The sequence below is a fragment of the Zonotrichia albicollis genome, chromosome 19 (genome assembly GCF_047830755.1).
Source record: "Zonotrichia albicollis isolate bZonAlb1 chromosome 19, bZonAlb1.hap1, whole genome shotgun sequence".
Taxonomy (NCBI): Eukaryota; Metazoa; Chordata; class Aves; order Passeriformes; family Passerellidae; genus Zonotrichia; species Zonotrichia albicollis.
This window is the reverse complement of record NC_133837.1, coordinates 13,311,152-13,326,541: the sequence shown is the minus strand read 5'-3', so window position 1 is coordinate 13,326,541 and position 15,390 is coordinate 13,311,152. Positions and strand designations below refer to the sequence as shown.

General features: G+C 67.0%; 2 protein-coding genes across 3 annotated transcripts; both read right to left on the bottom strand.

Annotated features, from left to right (window-relative positions):
• Nucleotides 1-135: 135 nt before the first annotated feature.
• TIMP2 (TIMP metallopeptidase inhibitor 2) lies at nucleotides 136-8,573 on the bottom strand. Its single transcript, XM_074554978.1, has 5 exons — nucleotides 8,166-8,573; nucleotides 2,639-2,739; nucleotides 2,448-2,556; nucleotides 2,003-2,127; nucleotides 136-1,616 (listed from the first exon to the last, which is right to left on the bottom strand). Exons 1-5 carry the CDS (start codon nucleotides 8,290-8,292, stop codon nucleotides 1,416-1,418), a joined length of 663 nt encoding a protein of 220 aa, XP_074411079.1. The 5' UTR covers nucleotides 8,293-8,573; the 3' UTR covers nucleotides 136-1,415.
• Nucleotides 8,574-9,341: 768 nt separating this feature from the next.
• Nucleotides 9,342-15,305, bottom strand: CANT1 (calcium activated nucleotidase 1). 2 transcript variants are annotated; one of them, XM_074554973.1, is made up of 4 exons: nucleotides 15,192-15,305; nucleotides 13,057-13,696; nucleotides 12,618-12,821; nucleotides 9,342-12,173 (listed from the first exon to the last, which is right to left on the bottom strand). In XM_074554973.1, the coding sequence occupies exons 2-4, from the start codon at nucleotides 13,673-13,675 to the stop codon at nucleotides 11,803-11,805; spliced, it is 1,194 nt and encodes a 397-aa protein (XP_074411074.1). In that variant the 5' UTR covers nucleotides 13,676-13,696; nucleotides 15,192-15,305; the 3' UTR covers nucleotides 9,342-11,802. The 2 variants fall into 2 exon arrangements, with proteins under 2 accessions (XP_074411074.1, XP_074411075.1); XM_074554974.1 differs by having other exon boundaries at nucleotides 13,057-13,699; nucleotides 15,192-15,302.
• Nucleotides 15,306-15,390: the final 85 nt, after the last annotated feature.

Below are 15,390 nucleotides of genomic sequence, written 5' to 3'. Positions count from 1 at the left end.
CAGGGCCGAACCGGAGCAGCGTCCCCGCCCCGCTTCCCGCTTGCCCCGGAGCTCCCGGCACGGACCCTGCCCGGGTACCGGGGCGGCTCCAGCGCAGGACGAGGAGACGGAAATCACGGCACAGGGACGACAGAGCCGGCGGCAAAACAAGTGGCGATATTGAAGTCAAAGACAGAGGAGCAGCAGCGACAGGAACACAACGGGTACAGCCATACAGAGCGCCCGGGATGCGCGGTCGGGACTGAGTAAAGGTTGGGGGTTTTTTTTCTTTTTCTTTCTTTTTAATTTTTCTCTTTAATATGTTGAAATTGCCCAGACTGGTCCAGTACGACATCTCAAACCTTACAGGGACGCACAGCATGAAAAGCCCACGGGCACGGGGCTGCAGGGAGCATTCCCGGCACGCTGCCGAAGCCATGGGTGCCAGTGCCACAGCAGCTCCGCGGCACACGCCAGCACCGCTGTGGCACGGACATGGCTCAGAGAACGCAGGGCCGAGGGCTGTGAGGGTCACAGGTTTCCCTGCTGCCCGTTCCAGGCTCCACTCCCACACCGCAGAGAAGGGAGCTTGCCTGGCTGCGGTGGTGCTGGGGGGCACGGCACGGCACGGCCCCGATCTGCACGAGGCGGTGCTGGACACACCCTGTGCCCATGCGGCCAGAGCTGCGGCCCCTGGTGCCCTGCCAAGGGTTCCAGGTCGAGCCTGTCCACTGGTGGCATCTGCAGAAGGATCTGTAGGAGGTTGCAGGGGAACAGAGAGCCCTGGAGAGAGGACCATGTGGAGAGAGAGGCAGGGGTGCGTGTCAGGGCTCACCCCAGAGATGCTACCATGCCCCTCCAGCTTTCTGGGACAAGGCACCTGTGCAGGAGTCGTCTGGCCCTGTGGAGGGCCCGGAGCCCCTTGCTGGGGGTTGTGCCCCAAGGTAAAGCCCCCCAGAGCCCCTGCCCAGAGGGGTGCCCTTCTGGCACCCCCAAGGGAGAGGTGGGTGCTGGGGGAGTGGTCAGCAGGGCTGCCGGGTGCCGCGGTGGGGAGGGCGGTGTGTCTGGAGCTGTGGGGGAGGCTCCCGCAGCGGGGCACTGGTAGACCTGCTACGCAGCCAGGGCAGCTCCCGCCACTCACGAGGGCTTGGTTCCTTCACAGCTGCCAGAGCCAAGCACGGCTGGGGGATCGTGGCCCTGGCAGGGAGCTCCCCACGCCCTGCTCAGCCCTGCCACGAGCGAAGGATGCCCAGGGCAGCCGGGGCTGCCGGGAGCCTGCACCAGAGCGGGGCCCTGGCCCCACACACGGGGGGCAGCCACCGGGGCCCCCTGCGGCCGAGAGGATTTTCATGCTGTCTCCAGGATTTGATATCAGCGTGGACCAGTCTAACATCTCGCAGGTTTTTCTACTGGCTACTGGAATGCGCTCGTTTGGCTTAGGGGTCCTCGATGTCGAGAAACTCTTGCTTGGGGGGGGCCATGCCGCGGTACCAGGCGCATGAGCCGTCGCTCCTCTTGATGCAGGCGTAGTGCTTCGCCTGCCGCCCGTCCACGTTGTTCTTCTCCATCGCCCAGTCTGTCCACAGACACTCATCCGAGGAGGAGACGAAGCAGGGGATGGAGAGGCAGCGCGAGATCTGTGCGTAACAGAGACTGTCACCCACCAGCCCGAGGGGCACGGGGCCGGGGGGAGGCAGGTGCTCTGCTTCATCCACCCCCCAGCTCTGGATGGGGATGCCAGGCTGACCCTGCCCTGTGGGGCACGGTGGGGATGCAATGCAGGGAGCTGGGGAAGCCCTGGTTGCCAGTGCCAGGGCTGGCCTTGGCTCCCAGCCGGAGGAACACACAGGCAGGGCTGCCCTTCCTGTCTGCCCAGCCCTTCCCGTCTGCCCGTTGTGCTGTGTCCCTGCACAACATCATCCATGAAGGACAGGGAACAGCATCTCACTGTGGAGCCCACCCCTGCCTGGGGCTGCAGACCCTCCCTGGTATGGGGCACGTGGGGGGCAGCCTTGTTGCTCACCTTGCACTCGCAGCCCATCTGGTACCGCTGGTTTAGGCTCTTCTTCTGGGTTGGGGTCAGCGAGTCCCAGGTGGACACCAAGTCACAGAGCGTGATGTGCATCTTGCCATTGCCCTCTGACTTGCCTGGGGAGAGGCCAAACAGACACTCAGGGGGGTTGCCCAGGGCCTCGAGAGCCTGTGCTGACTCGTGGTGCTGGGGCCCTCACTGTGCCCTGTGGGACTCTGGCAGGCAGAGGTTTGTCCCCAGCTGTCCCCACCATGGCTCGGGGCTGCCGAGCACAGCCAGGGGCTTCCCCGAGGGCTGCTGGCAGGAGCAGGAGGGGCAAGGGGAGAATGTGCCCAGGGAGCGGGCACACAGCAGGCACCTTGCAGGGCACAGGGGGCATCCTGGCCAGCATGTCCCCATGCCCCCCGAGTGTCCCCTGCCTCCCCACAGGGCTCACCTGCAATGAGATACTCCTTCTTCCCGCCGGTGTCCAGCAGCCGGCCGCACACGGCAGTGGATGGAGCCGTGTAGATGAACTCTATGTCCTGGTCGGGGCCCTTGAACATCTGGGGAGCAGAGGGGGCTGTGAGTGGCTGGTGAAGGGGCCACCCCAGGGCCCCAGCCTGCTGACCCAGTGTGCCCCCTTACCTTGATCTGCTTGATTTCATACTGGATGCGTTTGATGGGATTCCCGTATATGTCATTCCCCGAATCCACTTCCTTCGCAGAGACGGCCTTGGCTCGGATCACTGGAAGGGAGAGGTGAGGTAAGGGGGTGACCAGTCCCACTCAGCCCCTGCATCTCACAGGGTCTCCCACCTTCACAGGACACCACTGCCCGCAGCAGACGCCACTGCCTGCCTGGCTGCCCCCAGAGCCGGTGTCACCCGCTGTCCCCAAAGGGATGGGGCTGGCACGTGCAGGACAGCGACCAGCAGCATTGCAGCAGCAGCCTCAGGGTGGGTGATAAGGAAAGGTCACAACAGGATCACTTGGCTCCGGGGCTGCCGAGGGAGCGAGGGACGGCTCTGCTGTGGCAGGGTCCCTGCGGTCACAGCCCAGGATGTGTGCTCTGGCATGTGAGGGCTGGGCACGTGGCAGTGACCTGCAGGGGCAGGGCGGGCAGCCAGCTCACCCTTACTCACCCACGGGCTGGGACATGGGGCTGGCTCATGCTGGGCACGGTGCCTGGGTCCCTGCACTGGGACCTGCAGCCCCAGCTGTGCCCAGCTCCCTGCACCAGTGCAGGGCCTGAAGCTCCCAGGCAGCGCCAGGGATGCTGATGGTGAAGGGACAGTGGCAGTGCCAAAGCTAGGGCTCCTGCTCAGCACTCAGAGGATGCAGGGGCCTGGCTGCAGGGCAGTGGCTGGCAGGGCTCCCTGCTCTGCCAGGGGCACCCCCATCCAAGGGAAGGGCAGCTCCCCCTGCCCTGCCAGCCCCCGAGCACTGTGGGGCAGGGAACAGGGAGCAGGGCACTCTCACAGAGTTCGTCCTGGTCCATGTCCCCACTGAAGGGTGCTGGGTGGGAGCAGGCAGGGACATGCAGAGGTCACCCACTGCCTGGCACAGAGGAGCTTCTCCCACCTGGCATGGGCAGGAGGAGGAATCTGACCACACTCTATAAATACACGGGCTGTAGGGGCATGCAGGCAGGCTATTTAAGCTCAAGGTCAGGGGGGCACGGCCCCACGTGGGCACCAGCAAATGCCAACAGAGTTTACTTTGGAAAGGTGACAGTGGCACCAACACGAGCAGGGACCAGGGGAGAGGTTTCCCAAAATGGCCATCCCCAGTCACAGTCAGCACTCATTCTGCACAGGGCTGGGGCAGCAATGGCTGCACTGGGGCCCTTCCCGACTGCTCCCATCCCTTGGGAAGGGCTGGGCTGTCCAGCCACAGTGGCAGCACCTCAGCCATGCCTGGGACAGCGCCCAGGTCTGTGTCAGCAGTGCCGTGCTGGGATCCCCGCAGCCACAGCCACCCCGGCCCCGCATCTCCCGAGAGCCCAGCCCCGCACGCTGCCCGTGTAACCCGGGTGCAGCCAGCGCCGGCTCCCGTGCGGGAATGGCTGCTGCTTCAGTGGGCTCCAGCCTTTTCCATTCACGTGCTGATGAATCACTTGACAAAAATGCAGCCCGATTCTGGGTGGATTTGTTCTGAACAGTGCGGCTTTGTGGAGGGGACGACTGCGCTGTGCTTTCCCCGCCAAGACCCCGCAGCGCAGCCAAGCTGCTCCACGCCCGCCAGGAGCCAGGGCAGCGGAGGAGCCCTGAGGAGAGCCTGGGATGGGGATGGACGAAAGCCCCAGGTGCCCAAGAACCAGCAGTCAGACCTCCCCAAACGCCAGTGCTCCCACTGGCCTTGTCACCCACCACTGCTGATGCCAACACGGGCAGCCACCAGCCAGGCTTAGGGCCCAGACCCTCTGTGAAATGAGCCAAGGCTCTCTGGCTCCTGGGGTGCATGGCAGGCACAGCACACAGTTGGCACTGGCTCTCCAAGCTGGACCAGGGAAATGCTGGAAACGCTCCTTCCCCAGGCAGGCCAAGCAAGAAGGTGCTCTGTGGGAGCAGAGGGTCCCCTGGCACAGTGGGATCCCCACTGGTGACATCTCTGTGCAGGTCCCCAGGGCTGCCACTGTGGCCTCCCCATAGTGAGGACTCTGGGCCCTCGAGGGACAGAGGCCCTGCAAGGTCAGCAGGTCCCCTTGCTGCCCTCTGCCACCAGCATCACTTGAGGATACATAAAGTGATCCAGTGCCAAAAAACCATCAGGCTGTTTCTCTGGGCTTGACACTGCTGAGGTTTGGCCTCCCTGGCCCCGTGTGGGGCTACCCCACCTCAGGGCCCCACTGTGCTCTCCTGTGCCCCATGGGAAGAAGGGCAGCACAAGGACCTTTGGCCATGGGATCCCCCTTCTGGCCCAAGACTCGCAGAATGGCTGCCCCTTCCTCTGCTGTGCCACCCCAAACCCCACGGAGCCACCCTGCCCACATGCACCCACAGCTGCCCGGCCAGTGCCAGTGCCCACGGGCAGCAGGGGCCACTGCTGGGCTGGGTGCCCCGAGAACAAAGCTCCCTTCTCCAGGGCTGCGGGCAGCAGAGGGGCTGGCTGCCAGCGCCAGCACTGCCCGCTGTCTGCCTGGCACTGCCAGCCTGGCACCTGACCCCGTGGAGAGGGCAGCCCTGCGGTCACTCCAGCCCTGCTGGAGGCTGGCGGAGCTGGGGAGATCGCTAACCACCCAGGGAGGATTCCTGCACACAGCCCTGCCCGGTGCAAGGGCAACAGCCCAGGGGCTCGCTTGCATCCCGGTGCCCGCCCCGGCACCGCGGGGTGAGGCTGCTGAGGATGCTGAGGATGCTGAGGCTGCTGAGGCTGCAGGCACGCAGGGCTGAGCAGGGCAGCGGGGGGAAGTGGAGGCCACGGAGACACCCAGGTGCCCAGCGGTGCCCGCGGGGCGGCGGGCGGCAGGACGTCTGTCCGGCAGGACGTCTGTCCGGCAGGACGTCTGTCCGGCAGGATGCCGGTCCTGCAGAGTGCCGGTCCTGCAGGCCGCCGGTCCGGCTCGCCCGCCGGGCTGCGCGGGAGCACGGGCTGAGCGCTGCCGTGGCCGCGTGCGTCATTCCGGCCGCTGACGGGAGCGGGATGGAGCCCAATCAGCGGCAGCCCCCGCGTCAGCCCACGGCCCCTCTGCGCCAGCCGCACGGGAGGGCTCGGCTGCCGCGCTCGGCGGGCGGCACCGGGCACAGGGCAGCGGCACCGGGCACGGGGCAGCGGCACCGGGCAGCACCGCCAGGCTCGGCGCGGTTTGCGGGCAGCTGCACCCCGCGGGGACAGCTCTCACCGCGCCCCCGCAAATCCCCTCCCCTGCCCGGTCCCTGCTGGCCGCCGGCAGCCCCACACTCATCACCGTGCCCGGCCCGGGGAACCGAGCCCTGGGATCGGTGCGATCCAGCTGCACGGAGCCCTGCTCTCCCTGCCCCAGCCACCGCCTGCTGCCGGGCAGGGGCAAAGCCACGGCTGTGCCTGGAAGGGCTCAGCATCACCCCCACGCTGCTCCAGAGGCGATGGAGCAGGAGCCGGGTGTCCTCACGGGGCAGCTGAGCATCTCCTGCAGCAGAGCAGCCCAGCAGAGCCCGGGCACAGCCCCAGTGAGGGAGGGAGGATGGGGCAGCCCCAAGCCCTTGGGCCCTGCAGAAAAGCCCTGCTCATCTCATGAGCCAGGACAGGCTGGCAGGTTCTAAGCCACCAGCCCCAGTGACACAACCCCAGCCCCTCTATGACCCTCAGCCCCCCAGGCATCAGCACCCAATGCAGACCTGTATCTGCCTCCTCTTGCACCGCCTGGAAGTGCAGCCCTGGGCTGTGGCTGCCCCAGTCCCTGCACAGCAGAGCGAGCGCAGGGGCAGGGGAAAGGCCAGAGAGGCCATGGGGATGTGGAAGGCAGTGCCCACACCATGGAGAGCAGATCCCAGGCCCCAGAGCCAGGGCCCCACACTGTGCTCACCCTGATACCCCATACTGAGGGTTCAGCATGAGCCTTGGGGTCCCTTCACCTCGGGTGCACCCACCCAGCACTGCAGGACATCAGCCATCCCCACACCACCACATTTCTGTCAAGGGCCCAGCCTGGACACAGCTCCCTCAGCCACAGCAGCTGGGAAAGGTCCCAACAGCACTGGGGGCCCAGGTTCTCTCTGTGCTCCACACACCTGCTTGGGTGGAACTGGCTGAGGAACATCCCAGCTCAGAGAGCATCCCGGGGAAGAGAAGAGACAGCACAAGGCCAGGGCACACAGGGCCATCCCAGGCTCTGTCCCCAAGCCCAGCACTGTTTTCACGTAGGCCCACACGAAGCACGTTTGATACAGACGAGCTGCACAAGCGACTCGGGCTGGGAGCCAGAAGGTGCCAGCGCTGCCGGCAGCGCGGCTGGGAGGATGCTGCCTCGCAGGACGGGCACCTGCTGAGGGCCGGGGAGCACAGCTCAGCTCAGCAGGGCCCTGCCAGGCACGGCGCAGACAGCCAGGCCGCCAAGACAGACAGACAGTGACTCAGCAGCTGAGTCAGGGCTGAGCCGGCACCCCACGACGGGCAGTGAGTCACGAGTGCCCCGAAAGCTGATCCTGACAGCAGCGTGATGGGAAGCCACAGCCGCACTGCCCGAGCAGGCACAGGGCATCCTGTGCGCCAGGGACACCGGCCCCAGCAGCAGCTACAAAAACCCAGTGCTCCATTTTGTCTAAAAATCTCCCTGTCCCCAGCACGCCTCGTGGTGAGCCTGGGCACCCGAGGCAGCAGCCAAGCGCTGTGGGAGTTGCCCTCACGGAGGAAAGACGCCGGGAGTGGGGTCTGGAAGGGACGCCCGTGAGGAACATCCTGGATGTGGAGCAAGGGACAGGGCAGGGCCATCCAGAGGTTGGGGCTGCCTCAGTGTTTGGGAATGTTACCTCTCCAGCTGAGCCTGGGAACGGGCCCGCGAAGGAAAGCGCCGGGAACTGGGGCCGGCCTGTTGGGTTCATATGTTAAAATTTAATAAGGGCATTATTCATAGAAAGAGGAATCCAGATCCCGGCGCTGCCAAGCCCTCCCTTTCAGCAGCATCCAAGCCGAACAAAGTGGGACGGGGGAAAGGAAATGCCTGGAAATAAGGCGCAGACAGGGGTGACCAAGCCGTGGCGGCAGCCGCGGGGACAGGGGCTCCTCCGGGCTCCGGGCCGGTGCCGTGGCCGCACTCGGAGGGTCCCGGTGGCCGCCGGGCCCCGGCCCCGCGCTGCCACGTACCTCGCGGTGTCACCAGAGCCGGGGGAGGCCGGGCCCACCCGTGTCATTCACGGGGGGCGGCCAGCGGGGACCCGGCCCGGCGTAGCCGCGCTCCGTTCGCCCCTCGCGGCGGCGGCGGCGGCGCCCCCGGAGCGCGGAGCCCCCCCGGGCCGGCGGGAGGAGGCGCGGGGCGGGCCGGGCACAGCCCGCACGGACGGACCGCGCCCGGCCGCGCATCCGCGCCCGCCGACACACCCCCGGGCCGGGCGGGCAGGTGCCGGGGCTCGGGGGGCTCTGCCCGCGCCCCGCCCGCCCCGCGACAACTTTGCGGGGCTTCCCCCGCCGCGGAGTTGCGGCGGGCGGGGCCGGGCGGGGGCTGGGGGGCTCGGGGCGGGGATCCCGCGGCGCTCACCTACGTCGGCGTTGCAGAAGGCCTGTTGCGGGTGGATGGGCGAGCAGCTGCAGGCGTCGGCCGGGCGGGCCCTGCCGAGCAGCAGCACCGCCAGCCAGGCCAGCAGGCTGGGCAGCGCGGCGGGCATGGTGCGGGGCGGCGGGCGCGGCCACCCGGCCCCGATCCCGCACCCTCCGCCGGGCCCGGCCGAGCCGCCGCCGGGAACTCGGGTCCGGCCGGGGCGGGCGCTCTGCCTGCGGCCGCCGCTCCGTTGCCTTCGCGGAGCCGTTCGCTTCCTCCCCGCCGCGCTCGGCCTCGCTCTTTAACGTGCTCCGGGGATCTGCTGCTCCTCCTCCGCGTGGCGCGGGGCCAGCCCGGCTGCGCCCGCCCTCCGCGGGATGCGGCTCCGCCGCGACCGCTGCCCCCGCCCCGGCACGGCCCCGGCACGGCCCCCGCCGCGGGCACCGGCCGCCCCCGCCCCGCGCATCCCGCCCGCCCCCGGCCCCACGGCCGCCGGACCCCCGCCCACGGAGCCCAGAGCCCTGGCCGAGCAGGGCAGCGCATGGCCGGACGGGCGGCGGCTCTGGCTGTGCCCGAGGATCCCTCCCCACCTTCGGCCCCTCCACCCAGCTTGTCCCACAGCCGAGCTCCCCTGCCTGCTTCCCGCTCCCGCTGCGGGTCCTGTGCCCCTGCCCCGGGCCTCTCCCCACGGCCCCAGCTCCTGCCCTGGAGCACAGCTCCAAAACCCACCGTGTCTCTATCCTGGATGCACGATGGCGTTTAACCCCGGCGGGCAGCTCAGCCCCCAGCTGCTGCTTTTGGTTCATTCTTCCCAGCGGGGTTGGGAGAGAACTGGGAAGGGGAAAGTGAGAAAACTGCTGGCTGAGATAAAGCTGAAGCAAAAGCCACACATAAGCAAAGCAAAGCAGGGAATTCTTTCACCCCTCGCCACGGCAGGCAGGTGCTGAGCCATCCCCAGGGCAGAAGGGCTCCAGCAGGGGATGGTGATTGGGGATGACAAGCACCATCACTCCAAATGTCCCCCCTTCCTCCTTCTTCCCCCACCTCTGTACACCGAGTGTGATTCCATACAATGTGGAATATCCCTTGGGTCACCTTTCTGTGTCCCCTCCGACTCCTTGTGCCCCCCCAGCCCCTCATGGTGGGATGAAGAGAACAGGCCTCAAGCTGTGCAAATGCTGCTCAGCAGTAATGAAAACATCCCTGTTATCAACACTGTTCCCAGCACAAATCCAAAACACTTCTCTACACCATCTAGTATGGGAAAAATAGACTCTGTCCCAGTCCAAACCCACTTGCTGTGTCACGTGGGGTGTCAGGATGCTGCTGCTGTCACTGTACCTGTGCTCTGTGCCTGGCTGGCTGCTGAGAGTGCTCCATGTCCCCAGCAGTGCCATGGCTTTCCAGCACAGCTGGGCCAGGTGTTGGCAGGACAGCCACCACCACGGCTACAACACACGCTCCTGAGCCAGCCTGCTGCACGGCACTGCCATGGATACACGCAGTACAGGGAGTAACAGAGATGCTCAGCCTCCAGGAGGAGAAGAAACAGCAGAACTGGGCAGCTGGACCTGGCCCAGCCCTGCCTGAGCCTGCAGGGAACACGTGGGAGGCGGCAGCACTGACAGTGCCGGGTGCTGATGGCACCTGGGGATTGGGGGGCCCACGGCCTGCAGGGCCTCCAGCAACAGCAGGACTCCAGCTGCTGCCCAGGGCAGGGGCCCAGGGGTGCTCCAAGAAGGGACCAGGCAGCAGGGACAGCCACTGGCACAGCCCTGGGGCCACAGCAGGTGCTGTGGAGCTGCCAGGGCTGGGCTGGGAGGGTGCCTGAGGCCAGGGGGTGACTGAGGCCAGCAGAGCTTGCCAAGTGCCAGTGACAGCTGAGTGGCCAGCATGGACTGCGGCCAGCTGGCGCCCAGTGTGGGCTGCAAACGCATCCTGGGTGCCCTGGCCAGGTGCTGCACGATGCCCAGGCCACGTGCAGGGGCCAGAGCCAGGCCTGCCTGCAGCACTGGGGACAGGTCCTGTCTGGAGAGGAGCGCAGCCCAGCGCTGGCCGAGCCGTTGTCTGGCCTAAATGAAAACACATGTCTGGCCTGTAGCTCTGCATGGCTCACAGAGGTGCTGACACTGTAAACAGGGTGGGGGGAGCAGCCTGGCTGGGTTCTTGGGAGGGCCCCAACCCCTCTGCAGATCTTTCCACCCAAGCACAGCCTGACTGCTGCCCCAGCAGGCCCCCTCCCTCCCTGGCAGGGCTGGGCCCTCCAGCAGAGCAGTGCCAGGGCATGGCACAGGGATACAGGGGGCACCAGGACCCCCAAACCACAGCAGCCAGGCCCAGCTCTGAAGCCATACCTGCTGGCAGACCTGTCCTAGGGGCAGTGTTAAAGGGGGCCAAAGTGGGGACAGCACAGAGCCAAACACCTGTCCTGGTGTGAGGAGATGCTGCCCTGTGACCTGGGCAGGCCTGAGCCAGGTCAGTGTGGGCAGGCCAGGAGCCACAGCCCCCTTGGTCAGGGGTCAGGAGGGCGCGGGCCAGCAAATGCCCCTCTGACACTTGTGGCTTCTGAAACCACACGAGTTCCTCCTGGGGGCCACAGGCTGCGGCAGCGATTTCACAACACGCTGGCGAGCTGGGGAGGCTCCCTGGCCAAAGCCCTGGGCTGCTGCAACGCTTCTCAGCTGCTGCTGCTGCCCCCGGGAAGCAGAGCTGCACTCCTGGCTCTGGGAAACAGAGCTGCACCGAGCATGGCACCCCTTGCACTGCATGGCTGCACTGTTGCCAGCTCCCCGCAGCTCCTGCCCAGGGCTCAGCTCTTCCCAGGGCTGACAGCTCTGGGGCTGGAAGCATTTCTGGGGTCAGAGCCATGTGCAGCCAGGCTTGGAGAAGGCAGATGGCCAGCACACACACACCCCTCTGAGGGCGTGGCCTGGGAATGGCACCAGGATGGGCCCACTTTACATCTGGCCACAGCTGTGGCCCCATCACCCACACCCCCTGCCCCATAGGCACAGCCACTGTGCTGGAGCCACAGTGGTGAGGGAACTGCTGCATCCCCCGTGGTCGCAGGAGCAGAGGGACACAGACACTGCTCCCTCCCATGTGAGACCTCTCTCTGGAACAAAGAGAGGTCACCACTGGCCCGTAACCCCAGGCACCACCTCACCCACTTTATGGGAAAAGGGAAGGAAATCCAGCTTCTCAAAAAAAAGCCTGATGAAATCCCCCCAGTGTGACCCTCTCTGGCTGCACACCCCACTCCACCCGCGGAGCCCCATGGCACACAAGGCACAGCTGTAGAGCTGGGGCTCAGCTGCAACCCCAGAGCATGGACATCACCAGAGCCACTGTAGATGGTTCTGTCACAATCCAGGGCTGGGCACTAAGGGCTGCACTGGGGCCTGCCCAGGACCTGGACGTGTCCCCGGGCCGGGAGCACCCTGTGGTGGCGGTCCCTTGCCACCAGGTGCCACTGCCGAAACACTCGCACCACACCTGCTGCAGCTCAGTCAACACTTTACAGGAGAGCCCGGGGCCAAGGACAGAGCTGGGAGCGCTGCCTGACATCCCTCAGGGACCCGGGCTAGGAGCAGGCTAGCAGGGCCTGCCCACACGCCTCCGCTCGCTCCAATGTCTGTTAAATAAACTCAATGCCCTCGTACTTGACGCTCCCAATCCTGGTCTCGGGCAGCAGGAAGCGCCCGTCCAGCGTGAAGGCCATGATGTAACTGGAGATCTTGCCATTGTCCTCCTCCGACTTCAGCGCCACGATGATCTGGTCGTCGGTGTCCGGGATGAACTTGAAGGAGGAGAAGCCGTGGGTGGGCACCACGTCGCCCACACGGCCCACGGTGACGTGGCCGAAGTCCTGCGTGGAGCTGAGCAGCAGGTTGGTGCCGCGCCGCTCGTCCGCGCGCTCGCTGTAGCGCTCGTGGCTGGCGCGGCGCGGCAGGAAGAACCAGCGCTGCAGCGTGTCGCTCCACGAGGCCGACTCGTGGATCAGGTACCCTGGGCAGGAAGGGCAGCGTGACCACACAGCCCACAGCCACGCTGGGGCGGGGGCGGGACCCTCCCCATCCCAGCCCCATCCCCCCGCCCTCCCCATCCCAGCCCCATCCCCTCCATAACACCCCACAGCCCACACAGGCATCCCCCATGAAACCTCCCCCCTGCTCCTGCCCCACTGCCTGGCAGCAGCCCCTCAGTTCCACCCAGAGCCAGGCAGGGGCACCCAGCACACCCCACTCTGCCAGGCCCAGGGCCAGCTGAGCCACCTTCAGCTGCTCCTGGCACAGGCAGCAGAGGAAAGGGACCAGGACAAGGGGAGATCTCTGCCCTCCAACAGCCTTTAAATCTCCCCCAGTGCCAGCATCCCCTGGGAAGGTGACTGTATGGCTCTGGAGCCATCCAGAATGTGGGATATGGGGCACAGGAGGTTGTCCTGCTCCATACCTGGGGGCCGGATCCCTGCTGCAGCCCTCAGAGCATTGTAATTTGTCACCCAGTTCTCGTGGCTCACGTCACCCTTGTAGCCAATGACCTTCACCCACTGGGGGTTCTCGTTCACCACTTCCCCTGTCGTGGTGGTCCACTCCTTGCCCAGTCCTCCCACGTACAGGTGCTCATCCTTCACTGCCAGCCACTCCGCCTTGAAGCCTGCGGTGGAAAGAATGGCATGAGGGGGGCTCGGTCAGCACGTGGCCACCAGACTGTCCCACATGCCCCACACCCTTCACCCCTGAGCCCGGTGCTGGACACAGTGTCCCCACACAGCCAGCTGGTCTCTCGGCAGGAATTGCCCTCTCCTGGCCAGGCCCAGAGGTCACAGCAAAGGTGCACCCCAGCCCAGCAAGGTGAGCCAAGGGCTTCACAGGGCAGGATGGGAGCTCACCTTTGCCCACGGTGCCATCCCCATCTGGGAGGATCACCCACGGCACCACCTTGTTGCCCTCGATCTGGTAGACCACACCCGTCCTGTCGTCCACCGCGTACAGCTTCCCGTTGAAAACCACCAGCTCCGAGAGCTCCATGCCCCGGCCCTTCTCAGCCAGGTGGGACTGCAGCGTGCTCTCGTCCTTGTCCCACTCCACTGTCACTCTGTCCCCACTGTCCGACAGTACCAGGTAGCCCTTCTTCAGGTAACTGAACCAGGTGTGCTCCTGGGGGCCGCGGGACCGCGTGTCCAGGTCGGCGATGAGGCCGATGCGGTAGCGCACGCCCTCGGGGTTGCGCTGCGGCGGGGACAGCGGGTACGTGTCGTTGTAGCGCTGCCCTGTGTGCGGGCCGAGCTGCCACGTGCGAGGGCTGGGGGGGCCATGCCGCGCCGGGGAGGAGCGGTGCAGGCACAGCAGCAGCAGCAGGAGCCCCACGCAGGCCGAGGACAGCACGATGGCCCTCCAGCGCAGTCGGAAGCGGGGGTCAGCGCCCTTGGTCATGGACGCGAGCACGGGCAGACCTCCCACGCTGATCCGCAGCGGGCTCATAGACTCATGGCAGGGCGGCACTGGCATCAGACAGGGCGCGAGCAGAACCTGCTGCAAAGGTGGGGGGAGAAGGTCAAAGAGCTGGATCTGGTGCTGACTGAGCTGGGGGGGCAGCAGAACACAGCCACGAGGGGCCCGTCCCCTCTCCTGCAGCAGAAGGTGCCCCCAGCTCATGCAGGTAAGAGCCCCCGTGCCCAGGGGCTGTTTGCTGCTGGAACCACCATTGGGTTCCAGCAGGCCCCTCTCACCTGGCTGCCTCTGTGACCCCTGACCAGGGGCCCCAGCGTGTTGGCAGGATTGCCCGGCCTGCCTGGCAGCTCTATCTGTGCCATTGTCTCTGCAGCTCAGGCAGCGAGCTGAGGCACCTGGCTCAAGGTGAGCCCCGTGTCACAGTGTCCTGGGGCACGTCCCCACAGCGTCCTGGGAGGACGTGGGTTCCTCTCGGGTGGCAAGGATGACCCTTGCTGCCTCCAGAGTGGTCGAGCAGCCAGGCCCAGCTCCCACAGCCCTGAGAACCGACCCCACTGATGAGCCGTGAGCGTGTCCCCAAGCCACACAGGGACACTGGGACACGTGGCAGCTCCGCCCAACCAGGATGCCGGCACCTGAGCAGGAACTACAGTGCTCAAGGGACACACCCTGACACACACCCTGCCCAGCCTCACAGACATGGCACCCCCTCATCACTGCCCAGGACACAGCGTGTCCTCCACATGCGGGCATTGCGAGCCCACCCTGGGCTGTGCCCACCCGCGGGCCCCGGGTGCCAGCAGTGCCCCTCGGTGCCACCTCCCTCCCTGCAGCACAGGGGACGTGGCAGTGCCCCGGGCACCTGCAGATGGGCACTCCGGGCTGCCCAGGTGGGCAGCAGCCACCACTGGACCCGTGCTCAGCCCGTGCCATGCAGCCCGGGGCAGAGACCCCCATCCCGGGACAGAGACCCCCAAATCGGGGCAGAGATCCCATGCCGGGGCAGAGATCCCCAGCCGCCATCGCAGGGCTCCCACAGAGGGCCACGCCGCAGGGTCTCAATGCGCCTTTCAGCAGCCGGGGTGGCGAACAGAGGCGGCATTGAGCGTGGGGGGCCGGCCCGGGCAGCGGAGCTGCGGCACAGGCACGGAGCCCGCGGCGGGGGCACGGCAGCGCATCTGGTCCCGCCGGGATCCCGGATCGAGGGCCCCGGGGACCCTCTCGGTGCACTGAGCCCACCGCGCTTGTAGCCGGCTCTGAGCACGGCCAAGGGGAGCCCTCAGAACGGCGGGGCACGGTCACGGGGAGCCCCGGGCAGGGACACGGGACGCCCCTCTAAGGACACGGGCCCGCCTGCGCCCCTGGGCACCCCCGCTTCCCCTCCGCGGCTGAGCTGCCGGGGCACCGCCCGCTCTGAGCGGGGCCCTGAGGTGCCCCGCGCCCCCGGGACCCCCGCCCCGAGGAGCCGCCGCTGCCGCCCGGGCAGGCTGCTGGAGGAGCGCGGTGTCCCCGCCCGGTGCGGACCCCCGCCGCCCGGCCCGGCCCCGCGCCCCCCGCCCGTGTCCCCGCTCACCGCGGCGCCGCCTCCCCGCGCGCAGCCGCCGCCGCCGCCGCCTACAGCTCCCGGCGGCCCCGCGCGCCGCCGCCGCGCCTGGCAGCGGCTCGACCGCCCCGTCTGGCACACAAACTACAGCTCCCAGGAGACCCCGCGCGTCACCGCGCCCCCGCCGCCCCTCCCGCTGCGCCGCGGGGCCTGCCGGGAGCTGTGGTCC